The sequence below is a fragment of the Drosophila suzukii genome, chromosome 3 (assembly GCF_043229965.1).
Source record: "Drosophila suzukii chromosome 3, CBGP_Dsuzu_IsoJpt1.0, whole genome shotgun sequence".
Lineage (NCBI taxonomy): Eukaryota > Metazoa > Arthropoda > Insecta > Diptera > Drosophilidae > Drosophila > Drosophila suzukii.
In genome coordinates, this window is record NC_092082.1 from 3,300,826 (window position 1) to 3,319,108 (window position 18,283).

At 38.0% G+C, this 18,283-nt stretch overlaps 2 protein-coding genes across 2 annotated transcripts; one reads left to right on the forward strand and one right to left on the reverse strand.

Moving 5' to 3' along the window:
* Positions 1 to 5,619: 5,619 nt before the first annotated feature.
* Positions 5,620 to 16,703, reverse strand: spz5 (spatzle 5). Its single transcript, XM_017077971.4, has 6 exons — positions 16,400 to 16,703; positions 13,647 to 13,791; positions 13,436 to 13,590; positions 8,927 to 9,190; positions 7,967 to 8,479; positions 5,620 to 6,109 (listed from the first exon to the last, which is right to left on the reverse strand). Exons 2-6 carry the CDS (start codon positions 13,707 to 13,709, stop codon positions 5,941 to 5,943), a joined length of 1,164 nt encoding a protein of 387 aa, XP_016933460.2. The 5' UTR covers positions 13,710 to 13,791; positions 16,400 to 16,703; the 3' UTR covers positions 5,620 to 5,940.
* On the forward strand, positions 11,818 to 13,360 carry LOC136116904 (probable G-protein coupled receptor Mth-like 7). Its single transcript, XM_065864566.2, has 7 exons — positions 11,818 to 11,922; positions 11,976 to 12,123; positions 12,188 to 12,364; positions 12,460 to 12,711; positions 12,770 to 12,944; positions 13,010 to 13,204; positions 13,261 to 13,360. Exons 1-7 carry the CDS (start codon positions 11,818 to 11,820, stop codon positions 13,277 to 13,279), a joined length of 1,071 nt encoding a protein of 356 aa, XP_065720638.2. The 3' UTR covers positions 13,280 to 13,360.
* Positions 16,704 to 18,283: the final 1,580 nt, after the last annotated feature.

Genomic DNA, 18,283 nt, shown 5'->3' on the forward strand with positions numbered 1-18,283 from the left:
TCACCCGAAGGATACACAACAACTGATTGCGCCGTGCAGCGCACGAACCGAAAGATGCGAAAGAAAACCAAAAGATACGCAACATGTTCGACGCGCACCAGCAACATGTTGGAACACCATGGGAAATTTTACCCATTTTTGTGGATGAAATTAAGAACTTAAGCACTGAGAGACTTAGTTTATTTTTGTATGCAGGTTTGTTGTTTGTAACTCAAGATATTTTTGCTGTAGTATTAGATTTTATTAACTATTGTGAATGTATATTTATCAGATTATTTTAATGTTCGTCTTATTCCCAGAAGAAAATCATATTTCCTGCCGGTTTATTCCTTTGTAATTCAATACTCTATAATTATTATCAATACAACCAAATTAATTTTTTATCATGCTATATCTTTTTTTAATTTATGTATTACTTGTATCTATATTGTTCAGAAACCCTTATTGAAAAAAAGGTCATTCTTTATCTAAGTGTAATGGTTTATGATCGATCCTTTCCTTCAACCATTCCTTCAAACCATTTTGGTTCGAAAGTCCTGGCACTCACACATTGGTATTTACACACAAACACTCACACACTGAGGCACACGGATACGAAGTGCGCTTTTGTTGTTGTTGCTGTTGCTGCGCCGCTGTACAGTTGTTGTTCCAATTAAAAATTTTTTTCCCTAGTTTCGCGCTCACAATGCGAACTTGCAATCTATGTGCACTACGAGATATTTTCCGCTGCTTTTATTTTGCTACCCCAACAGAGGGTATTATCATTTTGCTAAGGGTTTTGTAAAGCAGAGCAGAAGGCACTTTTGCCACTATAAATGCTATGATCAACAAGTTTAATCAGTCGTTATTAGCATGTGCTTTAGCTTTTTGATTTACTCATTTAGTCAAAACTATCCTTGTTTATCTATTTAATATTCCTGTAAGCCATTTAAGGTATAGAACCAATTCTACATCACTGGATTGTTGAAAAAGATACGCCTTCAAACATATATCTGATTTTGTTGGGGATAACGAATGCGATTTCAATAGAACACTTTATTTTGTTATACAAAATTGACTTTTTATTTCTTACTTTTTCTTGATATGATCGATATACATTTTAATATCATGAACTTACAAATAAAATATCAAATATAATTGAAAAAGTTGTTATGTCTTTCATATTAAATATATATACATACCAACGTTGTTATGAAGTAGTTTAAAAAACTATAATTTTTAGAACGGCTCAAAGATTTGTATCATGTCAAACTATTTAAATAAATCACCAATATTAATATTTCTACAATCTCGAGGGTATTCAAACTTCGTCCTGCCAAAGCTAACTTTCTTGGTGGCTTCTGTTGCTGCGGTGCTGTTGATGTTGCTGCTGCTGCTGCTGTTGCTGCGGTGCTGTTGCTGCTGCTGCTGCGCTGGACGCAGGACACGGAGGCAGGACCTTGTGGGCATGTGCCATATATCCTGGCATTGCACTGGCTGCCGTTGCGGGATTTTGGTACAATTTGCCTTCTGTGTTTTGCCCCTTTTTTGTTTTTGCGCAAAGGGAGAGGAGGCGGCTCTATATGTCAGTTGATTTCATTTTACTTTTTTTTCTGCCGGTCTTTTTGCAACCTCGTTTCATGCCAACTATTAGTGGAGCTGCCATTTTTTCGCCTTTTGATACAGAGAGCAATCCACGGCGGAAAATGGAAACCTTGACAGTTGCATTGTTTCCTGGCGATGACAGAAAAAATAACAATACAAAGCGAAATACGCGGAACGCTGCTGCCTATTTGCATTGCGTAATGGAAAATCGTTCAACCTAGGGGCCCAACCCTTAACCGAATAGGAATACGCATCCCGGTCCTCGGAACACTGACCTGTCCCATACACATAATACATACCCATAAAATCCCACGAGGAACCTAAAGAAACATCTGCACAAACAACAAGATGCAGCCGGCTTTTGGGCCATCATTTTCTCTTAGATGGTTCTTAAGTTCACGATCCGCAGACAAGTTCTTCGTGGCTGGGATTTCTAGACTCGAAAGCTGCTGCAAGTTCCTCTTCTCTCATGTGCGTTCTGCTCTCCAGTTTTTTCTTATTTTTTCGCTCTTATTTGCTTTCGGCGTGTCCTTTGTGAGGACAGCAAAGGACATTCACACTGCAAGCAGCCACAATAAAAAGACGAACGGCAAAGGAAACCAGAAATGTATCTGACAGTTGGTGCTGCAGAAGTATTTGAAAAATGAATGAAATGTGTGCAAAAAATAAGAACAGAAATATGCTGAATTTATTAAATATGAAAAATGTCATACACTGCAGTTGGATCTAGATTTAATATTAAATTTAAGCAGAGCAAAGGAAAAATGTTCTCCCTTGTAATAACAATTCCCGATCGGGTAAAACAATTTTATTTAGCTATTTGCTGAAAATTGTATGTATAACTTATGTTTAAAATTAAATGCTTCAAAGGTAATGCGTTAAATCTTACATTTATGCATCAATATGCAGAGGCTAAGGATAGAAGAATAATAAATTTATTAATCTAATAGAATTTTTTATAATACTTTACTTTAAACGGAGTTTGACTAATATTGACTAAAATTTCGTATGATGTAGTCAACTCTCAGCTCGATTTATTGTACCCTACGCATATTCAGACTAACTTCTCCAAGGGCAAACGCTAAAGGAAGAGTGAAAATCTCTTTAGTGAAGTTGAATGCACCAGAAGATACATGGCACATCCGCCAGGACCAAAAGTATCCTGTGGATAAATGTGTGGATGCAGCCTCGCCACGTTTTAATTTATTTCATTCCGTTCAAGATCCGCCAGTTGGCCGCTGCCTGTTTTACTATCTCGCAGCTCCAAAGGAGCCTTTCCAGAGTATCTTAGTATCTCAGCATCCGAGTATCTTGTATTTTTTGTTGTATCTCAGAGTGGCAAATGCACACGTAATACGAGTAAAGCAAGCCAAATGCATTAACGGCTAGAAAGAGAGGGGTATATGCCGAGTGAAAGAGAGAGGTATACACACCCATACACACACTCGCCCATATATATATGTATATATTTTTATTTGTGCCATTACAGCCCTCGTTGTTGTACGAGTTTTGAGTTTTCCGAAACTGAAATCATGAAAGGAGCAGATGTTAAATTTTTATACACAACGACGACGCTGGCAGCGCTGCCGCTGCATTGTTGCTGCCGCAGCCCTGTTGTTGTTGTTGTTCTCGATGCCTTATTCTGCACTGCTCGTCATCGCAGGCCATCTCTCTTGCTCTCCACTCGGTTGCCAGGCAGCCGCAAATAATGCCCTCTCTCTCTGGCCAGAAACTTCAGCTGCTCACTGTTGTTGTTGGTTTCTCAGGGGAGGGGGGTTGCCAAAGCGAGGGGGGAGGGGGATCTGGATATTGACCGTCCTTAAAGGAGCCTGCAGCTCCGAAAGTTTCAGTGGCCAAATCAAACTTTTACACAAAGAAATCTTATAAGAAAGTGCAATTAAAGAGTTACTAATTATGTATCTTATACCCATTGAATTTTTTTTTAATTTTATAAAATTTTTTATTTTTTGAAAGCATTTATTTTCTACTTCAACTTTTTTGGTACATATAAACTACTTAATAAATTTATCTGCATTTAGTGGTAAGCATTAAAATAAATATAACTTTTAACTTTGGTTTCATACTTTCATCTGTAGATGGAATTTTTATTTTGGAAAATCATTGTTTTTAAGTAAGTATGAAATAGAATTACACATATACCATTTTTATATGCTTAAAATGTGTTCGTTTTTAATTTAATTATAACTTCATCAAAAGTAATTATCTTGATTAAGTCATTGCTTAAACATGGTGACTACGAAATTTCCTTAGAAAATGTAGTTTTGCAAAGATTAGATGACAAGGTAACTAATTATTTTTTATGTTTTCTCCCTGCCTTAATCTTTAATTGCAACAATTTCACCGCTCCATCCCATGCGAGTTGGATATATTTTTGTTTAGCAGACTTATCCTTACCTGATTTGTCAATGCCTTTTTACCTGGTTGTCGACTGCGTATTGGAACAATAGTTTTCCATTTCGTGATGCTAATCATTGCTAAAACTCGGCACAATACAAGCAGGCATCCCTCTCACTCTTCAGTTTTCGCTCTCGCTCACCTACGTATCCTTATAGAGGACAAATTAACCCTCGGCAGAGTCACGGGGTGTGAGGAGAGCCTCAATAGAGCTCGGTGGGTGGGTTCCGTCCCACTGTGCCAGTTTGAATCGCTGCCAGTTGAAAATACCCACTGTGTGTGGGTTGGTCGAGTTGAAGTTGAATTTTCCACAACAGGTACAAAACACAAAATACAGAATACAAGCTGCAGCAGGACGAGGCTGTTGCACCTTGGCTTAATTGAGATTTTCGGCCATGCAAACACTCGAACTCTGACTTATCAATATATATTTTCCAGGGGTTATGCAATGGGGAATATTGCACAACGGGCTGTAAACATCAGTGATTATTCACGAGTGTGTATAGTTAGGTATTTAACAGGACACCTGGGATGGACCATGATATAACCAAATGGAGAAAGGGGTTCATTTATTTACTCTCAAGAATATTGGATAGGTATAGAAAAATGTACTTTTTGAGTTTACTAGTAAAGGGACTTTAATCTGAGTTGCCTTTATAAAAATGTGTGTATTAAATGCAGTGAACAGTAGATTACTTAAAATAGGTATTTCCAAAATAGATACCCAAGATATATGGCTCGGGATCCTCATGTATTCTATGAGTTTACTAATTTAGGGAATATTATTCTATATAATAAAAGGCACTGTACACAAAATTATTTAAAATGAGAGTATCCAAGTGAAAACCGAAGATATATCGTACAGGATTCTTAAACTTCAGCTGCTTCCTTCCATACTTTCCATGCTGTCACCAACTGGGGACATCTGGAGCACTTTTGGTGTCACAGATGTACGGATACAGGGGCATACATCATCGGGTAATAATATCGGCCATCAATACATCCATTCCATATCCTCTGCAGTCATATCCTTGGAGAGTCCTCATCCGTATCCTCATCCCCATTCTCCCTTCCCCAAAACAAGCCATGTATGAGTGGCCCCCTTTTTTTGAGCCGCGCTTCGTGCGCGTGACACCTGATGTTATTTTACGATTATTGTTTCTGGATTTATGGAACGCAATTGCATTTGCAGCACGGCAGGTGTTGCTGTTGTTGCTTGTTTTTGCTGCGGAAATTCTCATTTCGCCATTTCACAATTAAAAGTTGCGAATCCTTTGGGGCTTTGCTGGCATAGCTGGCAAAAGGAATAACTATATTAATTAAAAACCACAAAATCCGATTTGCACTATGCCCAGGGCTTAATAAAATTGTTTGTTGGCAATCTTCCTGTGTCATTACGTGTATTTCCAGGGATTGAAATGTGTGCGCAGTGCCAGTTTTGATTTAAAGCATGGTGCTTATTCGAATTTATATAGTTAACGGAGGAAAAATATTTGGTATTACGGAATTGCTTTAATTTTATTAAAATGGTAGGGACCTTGTATAATATAAGACATATTTTTAATAGAATATAAACTTACCATAGATTTCCGCAGCACCAAAATTAACTTGAATATAACATCGCTTCGAATATTTGTTTATTTGATATCCATTAGATCGCTCACAGGGTAAGACTAATGCTACTATGCAAAACGCAAATGGATTTTGCGGGCATAAATCCAATTTTGCATGCCTCACTCGATGTTTTCGATTTTAAATTACATTTTTAAGAACTACATTGTGTGTTTGTGTAACTACATGAGAGAGATATATTGAGTGTTTTTTGTGTTTTGTGGTTGTGGGGGTGTTGTGTGTGTGTGTTTTCGTATCATTTAGTTATCAGATATGATTTTGCCAATATGAATAGCCGCCGAGGATGTGGTGTCCTGGGTCCCCGTCCATTTAATTGGCGGCTATCGTGCAGACACAGCAACTGGGAAACCAGAACGTGTCCTGGTACAGATTCTGCCCATTGCCCTGGAGCGCAATTAAGCGTTTTTGCACAAACTTCTGCTCGCATCTCGAGTTGTAGCCGTTGGGCAATTCGCACAGGTTCGAGCAGGTGTTCGAGCTGAAAAATAAACGATATAAGTGCCGGATCGAATGCGAGGTGCCCAAACCAAATGCTAAAAATCAACAATTGCCGGGAATTTAGTTGTGGGTTGCTGGGCATAAATAAAGAGCGCCGGCTGCGACTCGCGACTCCTTCGAAAGGAAGAAATGCGGAGATCCCAAGTCGCAGGCGGACCAGAACAGAGTTGAAAGTTTAACGAACTCGTTAAAACGGGAATCGTACGTAATTGATAAGGAGTCGCAGTCCGAGCGGAAGCAAAAAACGGTAAAATCCCTGCACAGGAAATAAATATGGTCGAATATCTGGTTTTACGATTCTATTTTTGGGATAACATTATTCGAATATATAAACAAATTTACTAGAACTATCAAAATCCTTAAAATTCGTATGATATTTTTTAACCATTTGTGATTAAGGATCTTAATTTTCATCTCAAAAATGTATCTGTCATAATGTAATATATTTTTGGTTATAGAAGCCCTTTTGATAAGTTTTAATATTTGTAAAACATTTTGTTCAGATGATTTCTTAAGGTAATGGTTTTTGATAAAATTTTATATATAAGATATATTTATATTATTCTCCGTGTAGCCCTGCTCCCAGCTGTTCCTTGGCCAAGATTTATGCGCGCCTGCGTAGGTACTCCATTTGGTTAAACAAATTGCGCCAAGTACCGGGCTCAGTGCTAACAACAAGTGGCCGTGGAAAATGGGAGGGGAACCCGTGCATCCAGAAGGGAAAAGGGACTCGATTTGAGACTGGGAAGAGCGGGACAAACGGGCAACAATTAGGGCAACGCGTTGACCCAGCCCGAAGAACCAGCAGAGAACCACCTCACCCCAATTTTTACTCCTGACATTTGTTTGCGCTTTTTCCGTACGAGTGTGGAAAGGTTTTCGAGTAGCGCACGCATCCAAAAAAAGGGGGAAGGACCAAAGAGAGGGGAATAAAAAAAGGGGACAAGGATATGGCCTAATGGCAGAATGTGCCCTGCTTTGGTATTTCTCTCTCGTTCTCGGGGTGTGATAATTCGTTTAACCGCAATTATGACACCGTATAAACGGTCCTTAGTTCGACCTGCACTAACCACGTGCCCAGCAAGAGAAAGACCGCGAGGGATTTCCCCTAGTTTCCACAAAAAATAAATAAAAGAAGGGGGAACCTTGGGCGTCCCGCTGCGAATTATTAACATTGGAAGGGGGTTGGCTTGACACCTCTGCCACTGATTACAAGTGCTGAAAACGGTAAGGGGTGTGGAATCAGGACCAAGGGGAAGGATTCAAAATAATGAGAAAAGCTACTTCAAGGACGGCTGGATGGACAAGTCACTCACTTTATCCCCTAATGCTACAAAATTAATTATGAGGCACAACAACAAATAAAAGAATTCAAGTAACATCTGGTTAATAATGGAAATAACAATAGGTTTTATTTCTAACAGTTGAAAAATATTAAAAGGGGACGTGATTGTAAGGTAAAAAAATTATTCATTTTCCACGTTTTTTATACGTATTGCCTGCATCCTCTCGTTAAATTATTTTAGAAAATTTCCCTTTCAAACTTCAATGCTGAAATAAAATTCAGGCTCTAATGGTAACTTTGAACATTTTGTCGTGATTTTTTGTGAATATTTTGTGTGAATATTTTTAAAATATATACTAAAGGAAACACAAATTATAAAGGTTGTTCTGTGACGTATGCCACATAAAACAAATGAATTTCTTTAAATACGATTTTGAATTCCAACTGACTCCAATCATCCAAGCAGTGCACTGCTTTCTGAGCTCTTAGTCGAGACACAACCCCGGTGTTAAATGTATGTAGAATTATTTTCAAATTTAAACTTGTACTTACGCACAGAGCTCCGCCTTGACCATTTGGCGGGCTGTGTTCTGCTCATTGACCACGAACATCCAGTTTCCGCGGCTATTCAGCGCCGCCTGGGGGGTGATGAACTGCGAGGTCGTCTGGCAGAGGGTGGAGCGCCCCGGACTTTGGCGCTTCGTCCTCGAACGCTTCTTAAGCGGATTGGGGGCATCTACGCCCACGATATCCAAGAGATCCATGTTGAGTGAGATATCGCGTTTGCTTTGCGGGTGATCCTCGGCTGGTTCATCCTGCTCCTCAGCCTGCTCGTCCTGCTCCTCCACCACCTTCTCCTCCACCTCCACCTCCTCTTCGATTTGCCTCTGCTTCCGACTGAGATCCCTGACTAACCGCTTCAGCCAGAGCGTGGCGTTGTAGGGAGTCGTCTTTCCGGCCTGATTAAAGTACAAGTGACCGCCGGAGGATGAGGCACCACCTCCCTGGGAATTGTAACGCTGTCCCGAGCGATGACCTCCGCCAGAAGAGGTGTACAGGAGATACCTTAGAAGTCCCAGAGGGTTTAGAAACAATACATTAAAATCAGAATGTTTGAAAGAAAAATGTGACAAAGGATAACAAATCATGGTGGTATCTAAATGAATATGTTTTGGTAGTTTTTCGTAACTACAAAATAAATTTCTATGTAATTGTAATTAGCTTTTAAAAAAGTATATAGAATTAAAATTAAATTATTAAGTACTGTAATCATTTTTCTTTAAAGCATACATTTAAATAGCTTTTTTAAACCCATTCATGGGTGCATTATAATAATTCTTCTTTGAAGGTTAAAATATAAAGGGTTGGTTGGTATCGAGTTTTCTCTTTTCTGTTATGCCATAAGCAAATTTAATCTTAAAGCCTTTAGAGTCAGTTATCGGAACAGTCGAGTTTTAATTGCTGGTCATATATTAAAATGTTTTTATGTTAAAAATGTTAAAAAATACTCACGTTGGCGCTTCCGTAGAGGGATTGCTGACAAAGAGGGGGTTCCCCCCGCCACTTGGCCTATGGGGATTGCCCCCAAATGGGGTCTGATAACTATATCCATTAAAGTCCTGGGCATTCGGATCGCGGGGCGGGAAGATGGATTTGGGATCGTAGAAGACGGGAGTATCGTGCCACGCCACAGCCGCAAAATCCTCCCAGGTTTCGTCCACCAGCAAAGTGCTGGCCTCATAGCCCCACTTTCGCACGAGGCTCTTGATGAGATATCTTTAAAAAATAATGAAATACGATTAATATAATTTTTCCTAAATTTTTAATGGGCACTAAAATGACATAACTTTAATTGTTCTTAAAATAACTGTTAATAAAGTAATGTTCGTATTTATAATGGTTATGAACAAAATTTAATGTTTTTATTCTATTTTTCAAAACACCTTTCCAAAAAAGTTAATCATATGGAAATATTTTTGAATTATTTGAAATTCACATAAGATTTTGGATCTCAAAGACTTTGTTTTCTGTGGAGTGTGTACCACTTGTGTCTGTTAATAACGAGTGGAAAATGACCTTATTTTTTCAGATCTTTTTCCTGCGCGCAAGAGGGAAACAATGAGTGATGCAAGCTGCGATATTTAACGGGCTGGGAAAGCGTGTACCCGAGTACCAGACACTTGTCGGAGTCTCCGAATTATGCAAGTCACAGACCGACTGACTGACAAGTGCCAGAAATTGCTATGGAAATGGTAATTGCGGAGTTGCCCAAGCCAAATCAAATATGAGTATCATAATTAATATGCGGCCGCCGGGCAAGCCGACAAAAAAAAAGGGGAGGCGCAGACATCGTTAATAATAAATTGGCAGTGTGGCAGTTTTGTTTTTATTTTGCTTCTCTTATCAACAGGCATCGCATGCCCGTCACGTGCCGCCAAAATCTGGCAGGGAAAGGTAAGAGTTAAGGGGCGGGAAAGACCCCACCTATATACAAACATATAGTTAAAACCCGCTTGGGGCTTTCCCATATCATATCTTTTATTTTTTGAGAATTATGCAACGCACTGAAATTCCAAAGCAAGCTTTGTAATAAAAATGCCTATTTAATTGCCGCGTCGGCGCCTAGGGCTTATCAACCCATTCGCATTACCATTACCAACTAACGCACATTATTTAAACCCCAATCGAAGAAATGCTCTAAAAATAGACCCAACAAACATGACCAACCAGTCGAGCGAAGGCGGATGATAAACAAACAAACAAAACAACAAATTTGAGTGCCATCTTTGGAGCACGTAAGACAAGAGATGCACTCTGGGGGTCAAGTGGAGAATAATGAATGCTCTACCGTTGGATTTTACATATAATTTAGTTCATTTTTTATTCGTCTGGTGTTTATTGTTAGTTAGCAACAATAAAGGGGCTGGATAAAACATGTTTCAATCTCTAGATTTTATGAAAGATCTAAACAAATTGTAAGGAATATTTTTTAATATTGTGTAGATCCTTATCAATCTCGAGATTGTTTTAATTTTGGTATTCCTAACTCTAAATATTTGACTAAGGTTTATTATTCAATGTCTTATAAGTCTTAAGACTTATCTTATATATAATACTATTATTTTGAAAAATATCCATAACTTAACAACCAAAATGTTTTATTCATTGAAAATACCACGCTGTTCTCCAAAAAAATCTAAAGCACACCCAAAATACCCTGGCTCACGCGCCAAAGTGCCGGTCTAAGCAACTTGTGATGCCCCGAAGGCACGATTATTCATTGGAGGCATTCATAAATATTCGAGAAGCACGCGGCCAGTCGTCGGATAGTCGCCAAAGTTATACTTCATATGTATACTTGCTAGTAGGAGCCAAACAAAAAGTGTCTTGAACTGTCAATTCAAGTTTATTGGGTCAAGGAATTCCCCCAGCTGGCTGAGAGCAGAAGCATCCAAAACAGCATCAGTTCGAGTATCTGAGTATCTCAGTATCTGAGTATCTGAGAGCTTGTCGCGGAAGCAGCTACAAAAGATACTCACTCGATGCTCGTATGTTAATGCGATGCCAGCGAACAAGTTTCGATGGTGAACAATCTGAAGCCGAAATTGTCTCGTGGCCAAACATTTGTTTGAAATGCATTTGAATGAAGTGAATATTGATCAGGCGTTCTTTGCCCATTTTATTTTTTCGTTAAGGGTTCTCTCTGCTCGCTGTTATCTAATAATGTTGTATTAAAAATAATTTTAAAATAACTAAGTGCTCCCAGCACTGAAAGCTGAAATTCTTATCGTAGGGCTCAATTATTACGACAAATAGGTCTACAGGGTATGTTTTTGTGTTCCCCAAATGCGAAATTAGTATATTATATGTATTTCAATGGAAGTAAAAATGGGTTTTTGGTTTTTTTTGCTGTTGGAAAGTTTCTATTTAAGCTGCGAACTAATTTTATAGAGATCCAGTCGAGTTATACTGCCACGCAGAAGGTTTCTAAGTAAAAAATGTTTTTTTACGTCAAATTGCTCAGAGCAATTCTTGTCCTAACTATTGTGAAGAACTCATCGGCTGATATCCAAAACTGTGACTATTTTAATACTGTTGATATTTCGGATATACAAAGAGTCAACGATACGTATATATATCATGGACTCGAAGTGAGTGCTAACCGGACTGGGTATTACAATTACACAAAGTTAATAACCGGACCCGAGGAGCCTGTGGAAAATCATTTAAGAGCCTGTGTCTGCGAACTAAAGACTTGCGTAAGGGTCTGTTGCCCACAAAAAAATATGTTGCCACATGGAAAGTGTAATAATAATGGCTTTAAGGAGGATATTGGTTTAACAATTTTAAATCTAACTTTAAATGAGGCTAATGACGTGTATCTAACTGATGAGGACCTGAAGATGGCACCGTTGTCCAATTTAACCGACCTGCTCGTCCTACGAGATCCGTTCCATATGTGCGACGAGATGGTCAATTTGAGGGAAGATGAGTACGTGATGTTCAAGGTTTGCCCTACAATTTCCCAAATCTTTCTCCGTTTCTAAAAAATACTCCTTAGGATGGAACCCTATATCAATACAGCACCGAAGAGGTATTATTTAAGCAAAATTACTGCCTCTATCCTCAGTTTCATTCGGACTTTCCAAAATCCATAGCGGTTGTTAAGCATAGGTGTGTTAAAACATGGCCCACAGCGTACATCGAGAGTAAGAGATTTTCTAAATAATAGTTTTCGATGTCACCTATACTTTTCCGTCTTTATACTTCCAGTCATGGCAATATCCCTACTATGCTATATCCTCACATTTTTGGTGTACCTTTACGTTAAGAAACTCCGGAATGTCCTCGGCAAGTGTCTTATATGTTGCTTTTTCAGCAAGTCCATGGTGGATCTATTGAACATACTGTCTAAAATGAATTGGTTAACCCAATTCTGCTCATTAGCAGGTCAGTTGTTAAAATTTAATTTTGAACTTGCCATTTAAGCTTTAGAAGATTGGGGCTCTGGAACTTATTGATGATGTAACATTGGCTTTTCTTAGGTTACAGTTTCACCTTCTTCACGACGATGGCCAATCATTGGGATGCTGTTATTAGCTTTCATTTATGGAAGTTATTGACGTCTATGAGTCGGGAAATACCTCGGTATCAGTTTCTTAAATACAGTGCCTTTGTGTTGGGCACTTCTGTGATACCAACAGGAGTTATTTTTACAATGAATCTAGTTTGGGAGAAGGATCTCCATAAATGGAACTGGATGCCCTTAGTTGGCTACTCTGAATGCGCGGTCAAAGGTTTAATTAAAAGATACATTAATCTATGCTTTTGGAATACTATTCCTTTTGTCCACAGTTTTGGGGCCCTCTTCCTGGATATACATAGATGGACCAGTACTGATCCTTACCACCTTCAATGTGATCATGTTTATCATGACGTTCATTCACATTTGGAAAACGAAGAGAGAACTGCACACTTTTAAGCGAGATGGGGAGAGAACTACAAGCTGCTTTAATATTGACACTGAGACGTAAGAACTAACCTCATCATCATTTGAAAAGCAGGCATAATATGTATTTCGAATTCTGATCCTAGCCACATAATGTTCCTGCGGATTTCTGTCATAATGGGAGTGATTTGGGTCTTCGAAATAATTATGTTTTTTGACATTGGCAAGCGTTATTTGGGACCGTTAGACTACTTTCTCTCCTATTTCGAACGCAGTTATGGAATTATCGTTTTTGTGATGCTTATCCTAAAGCGCAGCACCTTAAAACTGCTCATGGAGAGGTAAGTGCTCTGTGATTAAGACAGATTTTCGAGTAACCAGTTTTCTGTTTCAGCAGTTTTCAGGGAAAACGGTAGAAACAGAGACTTCTGATCAGTATTATTTAGCTTGCTTTCTTAAAGTTTTCACAGCTTTGATTCCCAATTCCTTAACAATTATAATTTATATCCCTTATTAAATTCCGAATTATCCGAGTTAAGCTCCTAGTAGTTCCCTGGACTATTAGTACTTACGTGGGATAGTTATCGGCGTGTTCGCAGTACGTCTTTCCTGGACGGGCGCAGGTGGGCGTTTGTCCAGGTGGCGCCGGGAGAAATTGGCAAGGCGGAGCTCCATAAAGGCCGCACGACGGGGGCGAGTTGTGGGCGGCTACTGTATAAGCTAATATCTGGAGGAAATACACTTTTAGTTATATCAAACACTTCTGCGACTAGGAATACTTACCACATAGGTAAGGAGAACTCGTTTACAACTAAAAGGGGGCGGACGTTTAATACTCTTTGTCATTGTCAATTCATTCGCCGTCGATTTGCATTTGCATTTGACTCGATTGCGATTCAGCAACTGTCTTCAACGCCAAGTCTGAAATCTGAAGCGAAAGAGAAACTGCCATGAATTATTTTGCCAAATATTAGTCGCAAAAAATGGCAAACACGGGGCAATTTTTCACACCATTTCCATGGGGACACCGAACAGACAATAACTGATGGTTTTTCCGCAGCGGAAATGCCTCAAAGTGCTTATTTGTTGTGCAGAGTTCACTTGCGCTTATTGTTAAGTCAAACAATCAACAACTAAAACAATAACATAAACACGAACTGCACAACCGACAACCTCTAAGGCAAACAACACCCAAACAACTCGAACAACACCCGTAAACAGCGAAAATAAATTGCCAAAAGTGAAAGTGACGAACCAGCTCAAGACAAAGCCTAATGATTTATTAGCGCTTCTAAACTTGGGTTTAAAGTGGCGGTGTTTAAATGGGATGTTTTCTAGTCTATTTAAGATTAAATCGAAGTGTTCCTAAGAATGCGAATTAATAAAAGTAAAAAAAAAACCACTGATATAATATTTATCTTTGTTGAAATCGGTTTTTAAATGTGGAAACTAAAAGGCAACTAGTAATATTATTGTGTTACTAGCAAAGTATATTATTTATTAAAATATCTAAAGTATTAATTATAATGAAGTATGTAATAAGAATGAAAGCTTCCCAAAAATAAACCTATAATACAATCTATAGTGGGACTTTTCCCATTCATTTATAATGAACTACAGACAAAACAAAGGTAATTAGGGTAAAAATAGACCAAAAATGTAATATATTTTAATTATTCCAAAGCCATGGTTACAAGTGATCCAATCAAAAGCTGTCACAGTCAATGTTAAAAACCGGACTTCGTGTCAAGCTGTGCTTTAGTTTCAATAAAAATGTGTACCGCAATTATTTATAGAAACAAATAGCAATAACTACCTGTCATGTGGCGAATGTAAAGGCAATGGGCATTCAAGAATTAATAGGAATGTATGCTGATACAAAAACACCTGCCACAAGTGTGATAGGATTTCCGGGATCACAGGCTCTTTTGCACAAGCCGAGCAAAACAAATCAGTCAACAATCAAGCGCCAATGACAAAGTGTCTGGCCAAGTACACAGAAAATAAAATAGATATTAAAGTTCTATAATAATAGGTGATAAATCAATTTTCTTTAGTCTAAAATTCTACTGCTTAAGTTTTTTAATATAAGCTACTATCGTTAAGGCCTTAATTGTTGAAATTAAATGATAGAAAAACCAAATAACAGAAGAACATATTTTAAAAACTTTTTCAAAAAAGATTTGTATATTGAATAAATACTTTCCGATTTTTTGTATGTTAAATTTAAGGTAATGTTCCTTTGTAATTAAACCAATTATTACAATATTTTCTTCATATTTTTTTCTCTGTGCATGGACAAGCTTTGTTTAGTGTTTGCGATCTGCTAATGTAGTCTTGCACATGGCTACACCCACGTATTGCTGGTATTTCCCGATGCCAAAGTTGCGCCAGGCGATCACCTCATAAATCACAGAGTGGCCAAAAAGAAGTTGGACATGGTCTCCGGTATTGTTTCCCTTAGCAACTTTAGTGGCTGTGTGTTTTATGGTGTGTTTTGGGCCATTTGCACATCATTAGGCCGACGGGCCAAGAGTTAATGAAATTTTTAAAGATCTTTGACCAAGCTTTAGCGGCTAATCCATTGGATGCGGCTCCATTTTCGAAATTGAGAGCTCAAAATCGCTGGGCACCATTCAATTTATTTGAATGATTTGACCGCAAAATCATCTATCTATATTTAATTGATTATACCCCGCCTGAGTAATGATCGATTGTCAGATCTTTATCTTTGTCTCGCCCAGACAATCTCACTTATTCACCCGATTGGAACTTTTTGAGGGGATGAGTTTAGATATTTTGATGGCAGCTAATTGAAGCATTAGCAAGCTACATAATGAGCTGAATGAGGAGAAATTTTGTTAATTAATTATAGGGCTATTTAATAAAATAAATGATTTTAATCATTAAAAAGCTACAAAGTGAAAAAAAATCTTGATATCTAAACAGATCATAGTTTTCAAGAAATAAAATACCATCTAATTCAAACTTTTTGACAATAATGAAAGACTTTTGGTTTTTAAGTTTACATTAATTCTCGTATATCTTTCCGTAACATAAACTTTTTCAAAGATCGATATAAGTTTGGATATCTATTTCGGACTTACATATTTTCCGTTTTTTGGTGGCACAATGCGTTTGGCTTATTTAATACCAATTTAGGGACTAAAACAATGGATTCGATTTGAGCCAGACAAATAGCTGGGCTTCATTATAATTTTTTAAACATATATTTTATGCCTGCATTTAGCTGAGAAATTAAGCACGACTTTTCAAGGCTACAGCTAGTTTTTTTTCCCCACTTTGATTATATTTTGTTTTTATTTACCCAAAGTGTTGTCTGCATTTTTTGTGGATTTTGTTTTGTGATCGCTTTGATTTAATTTGTGTTTGCTGGTTTCCTAACATTTCGGTTACAAGTATATGGACGAAAAAAACAATAAAATGTTATAATAAATCAGAGCTGCGATGACAGATTAATTAAATTTATTAATTTATGGCAGTGGGTTAAATTATTCGCTTTATTAATTACTCACCTATTGCGGGTTTATTGTTTTGTTTTATTTTTTGACTCACTGTTGTTTTTTTGTTAACCTTTTTATTCACTACCGTAGTGGGTTGAGCTTTGCTTTTTGTATTTTTGTGAATTATTTTCTCTTTTTTGCTACCGCACTCACTTGAAAATTTTACTAATTAATAAACTTAACACGTACCGAAGAGCAGCGCGGAGATTTCAAATTGTGTTTTTCGGCTTTGGGTTTTGGGTTGTCGATTTAGGTTTCGTTTTTTCCGTTTCACGCGTTTGCCAATGCTCACGGCGGCAGCTCGTAGCCAACTGAGCGGTCTTAGCCAAGTTAACAGCGGCCCAGAGCCGGGAACTCGGGGCAGAGAAAAGCAGAGCTTGGGCCAGAGCAGCGATATATGGCAAAAGATACGGCCAGCCGGCTCCGATCTACCCAGCTAATCTCTCAATTTAGCCCGCTCAACTTTGAACTTTTTGGCCCGTGATTCATGTCGTTGGCCACATACTATAATATGATATGTGCGGTTTTTTGCTTTTCTGGCCCGATTCAAGACCGGAAGTCCAGCGGTTCGGGCCATTCAATATGACGCGGGCCTTATTTATTGACAACTTTTATTGTTTGTTTTACATTGTCGCCAATATGCGAACTGCAATAAAGTGAATTTATTTAAATTGTTAATTTTTTTTTGTCGCCGCTCGCCAATTGTTGTTCGGCGTTGCCGTTGCCGCCGGTTTTGGCCCATAGAAACGATTCATTGTTCGGGCGACGATTTTGGAATTTTATGGCCAATGAAGGTCATTTAACAGCTTTTATCTGTCGCAGATTTGTGACTGCTGCCGTTGATTTGATTTGATTTGGCGCTGCCGCCGGCGAAGACATTGAATGTTGGCAAGAAAAGGCTTTTAATGGCCAAGACCACGCACAATTGTAGGAGTTACCGACGTTTACGTCTCTCGGCAAAGGCATTTAAATCAATTTTTATGCTTCACCAAAGTTGGAATGAGGGAAATTATTGCATAAGGGGTATATCAGCTTGATTTTGTGAAATTTCGTATACATCTCTAAATAATGTTTTAATCATAAAATATCTAAAGACCATTAAAGTAATAAATCGTTTTTTATAAGCTTGTTTAGAAAGCGATGAGTAACAATTTCTCTTCCAAATTTATGCAACTATAAAAAGCGGGTACATTAGTAACACAAGTAAATATAGTTATTATTGAAGAATATAAGGATATTGTTTTAATAATACAATGCATTTAATACAAACATAGCTGTCCATATTGTTTAACACTCCTTTATAAGTATTTACTAATATGAAATTTTATTTCTTTAATGACATGATGTTAATAGGCATATAAAACAAAACCTAAAACATGTGTTTATTAATGTTCTTTAAGTACTTTACTTGTACTTTAATAAACATCACTACTTAATTTACAGAGTATCCTTGAGTCCATCTCGCGAATTCCAATCATTATTTATTTTAACAGCTGATTGCCAATAGGCAATGTCCCATAAAGCATGAGCTTTGCACTCTCAAATCTTCCGAGGCTTTTTTGGAATTTTATCCGTTGCCTTGTTGGTTTCGACGTTTAATTTTGGTTTTTTCGGTTTTATTTTGGCACAACTTTCACAAAGACGAGACCTAGACCGCGAGGCAGAAAAGTACGGGAAAACCCTTGCCGAAATCACGATATGGGGAGCTCCGCAGCTCTTATCGAAAATGGTTTTTAATGCGTTTTTAAGTCAAATTAGTGACTTCATCAGTCTGCCGGCCGAGCAGGCTCAGTTTCGATTTGAGATTCACTTAAGCCGCTCATTAATCAAACTCCGAGCCCCAGGTATCGGGACCAAAGTCATTTTATAACTAAAACTAACACGTGTATATGCATA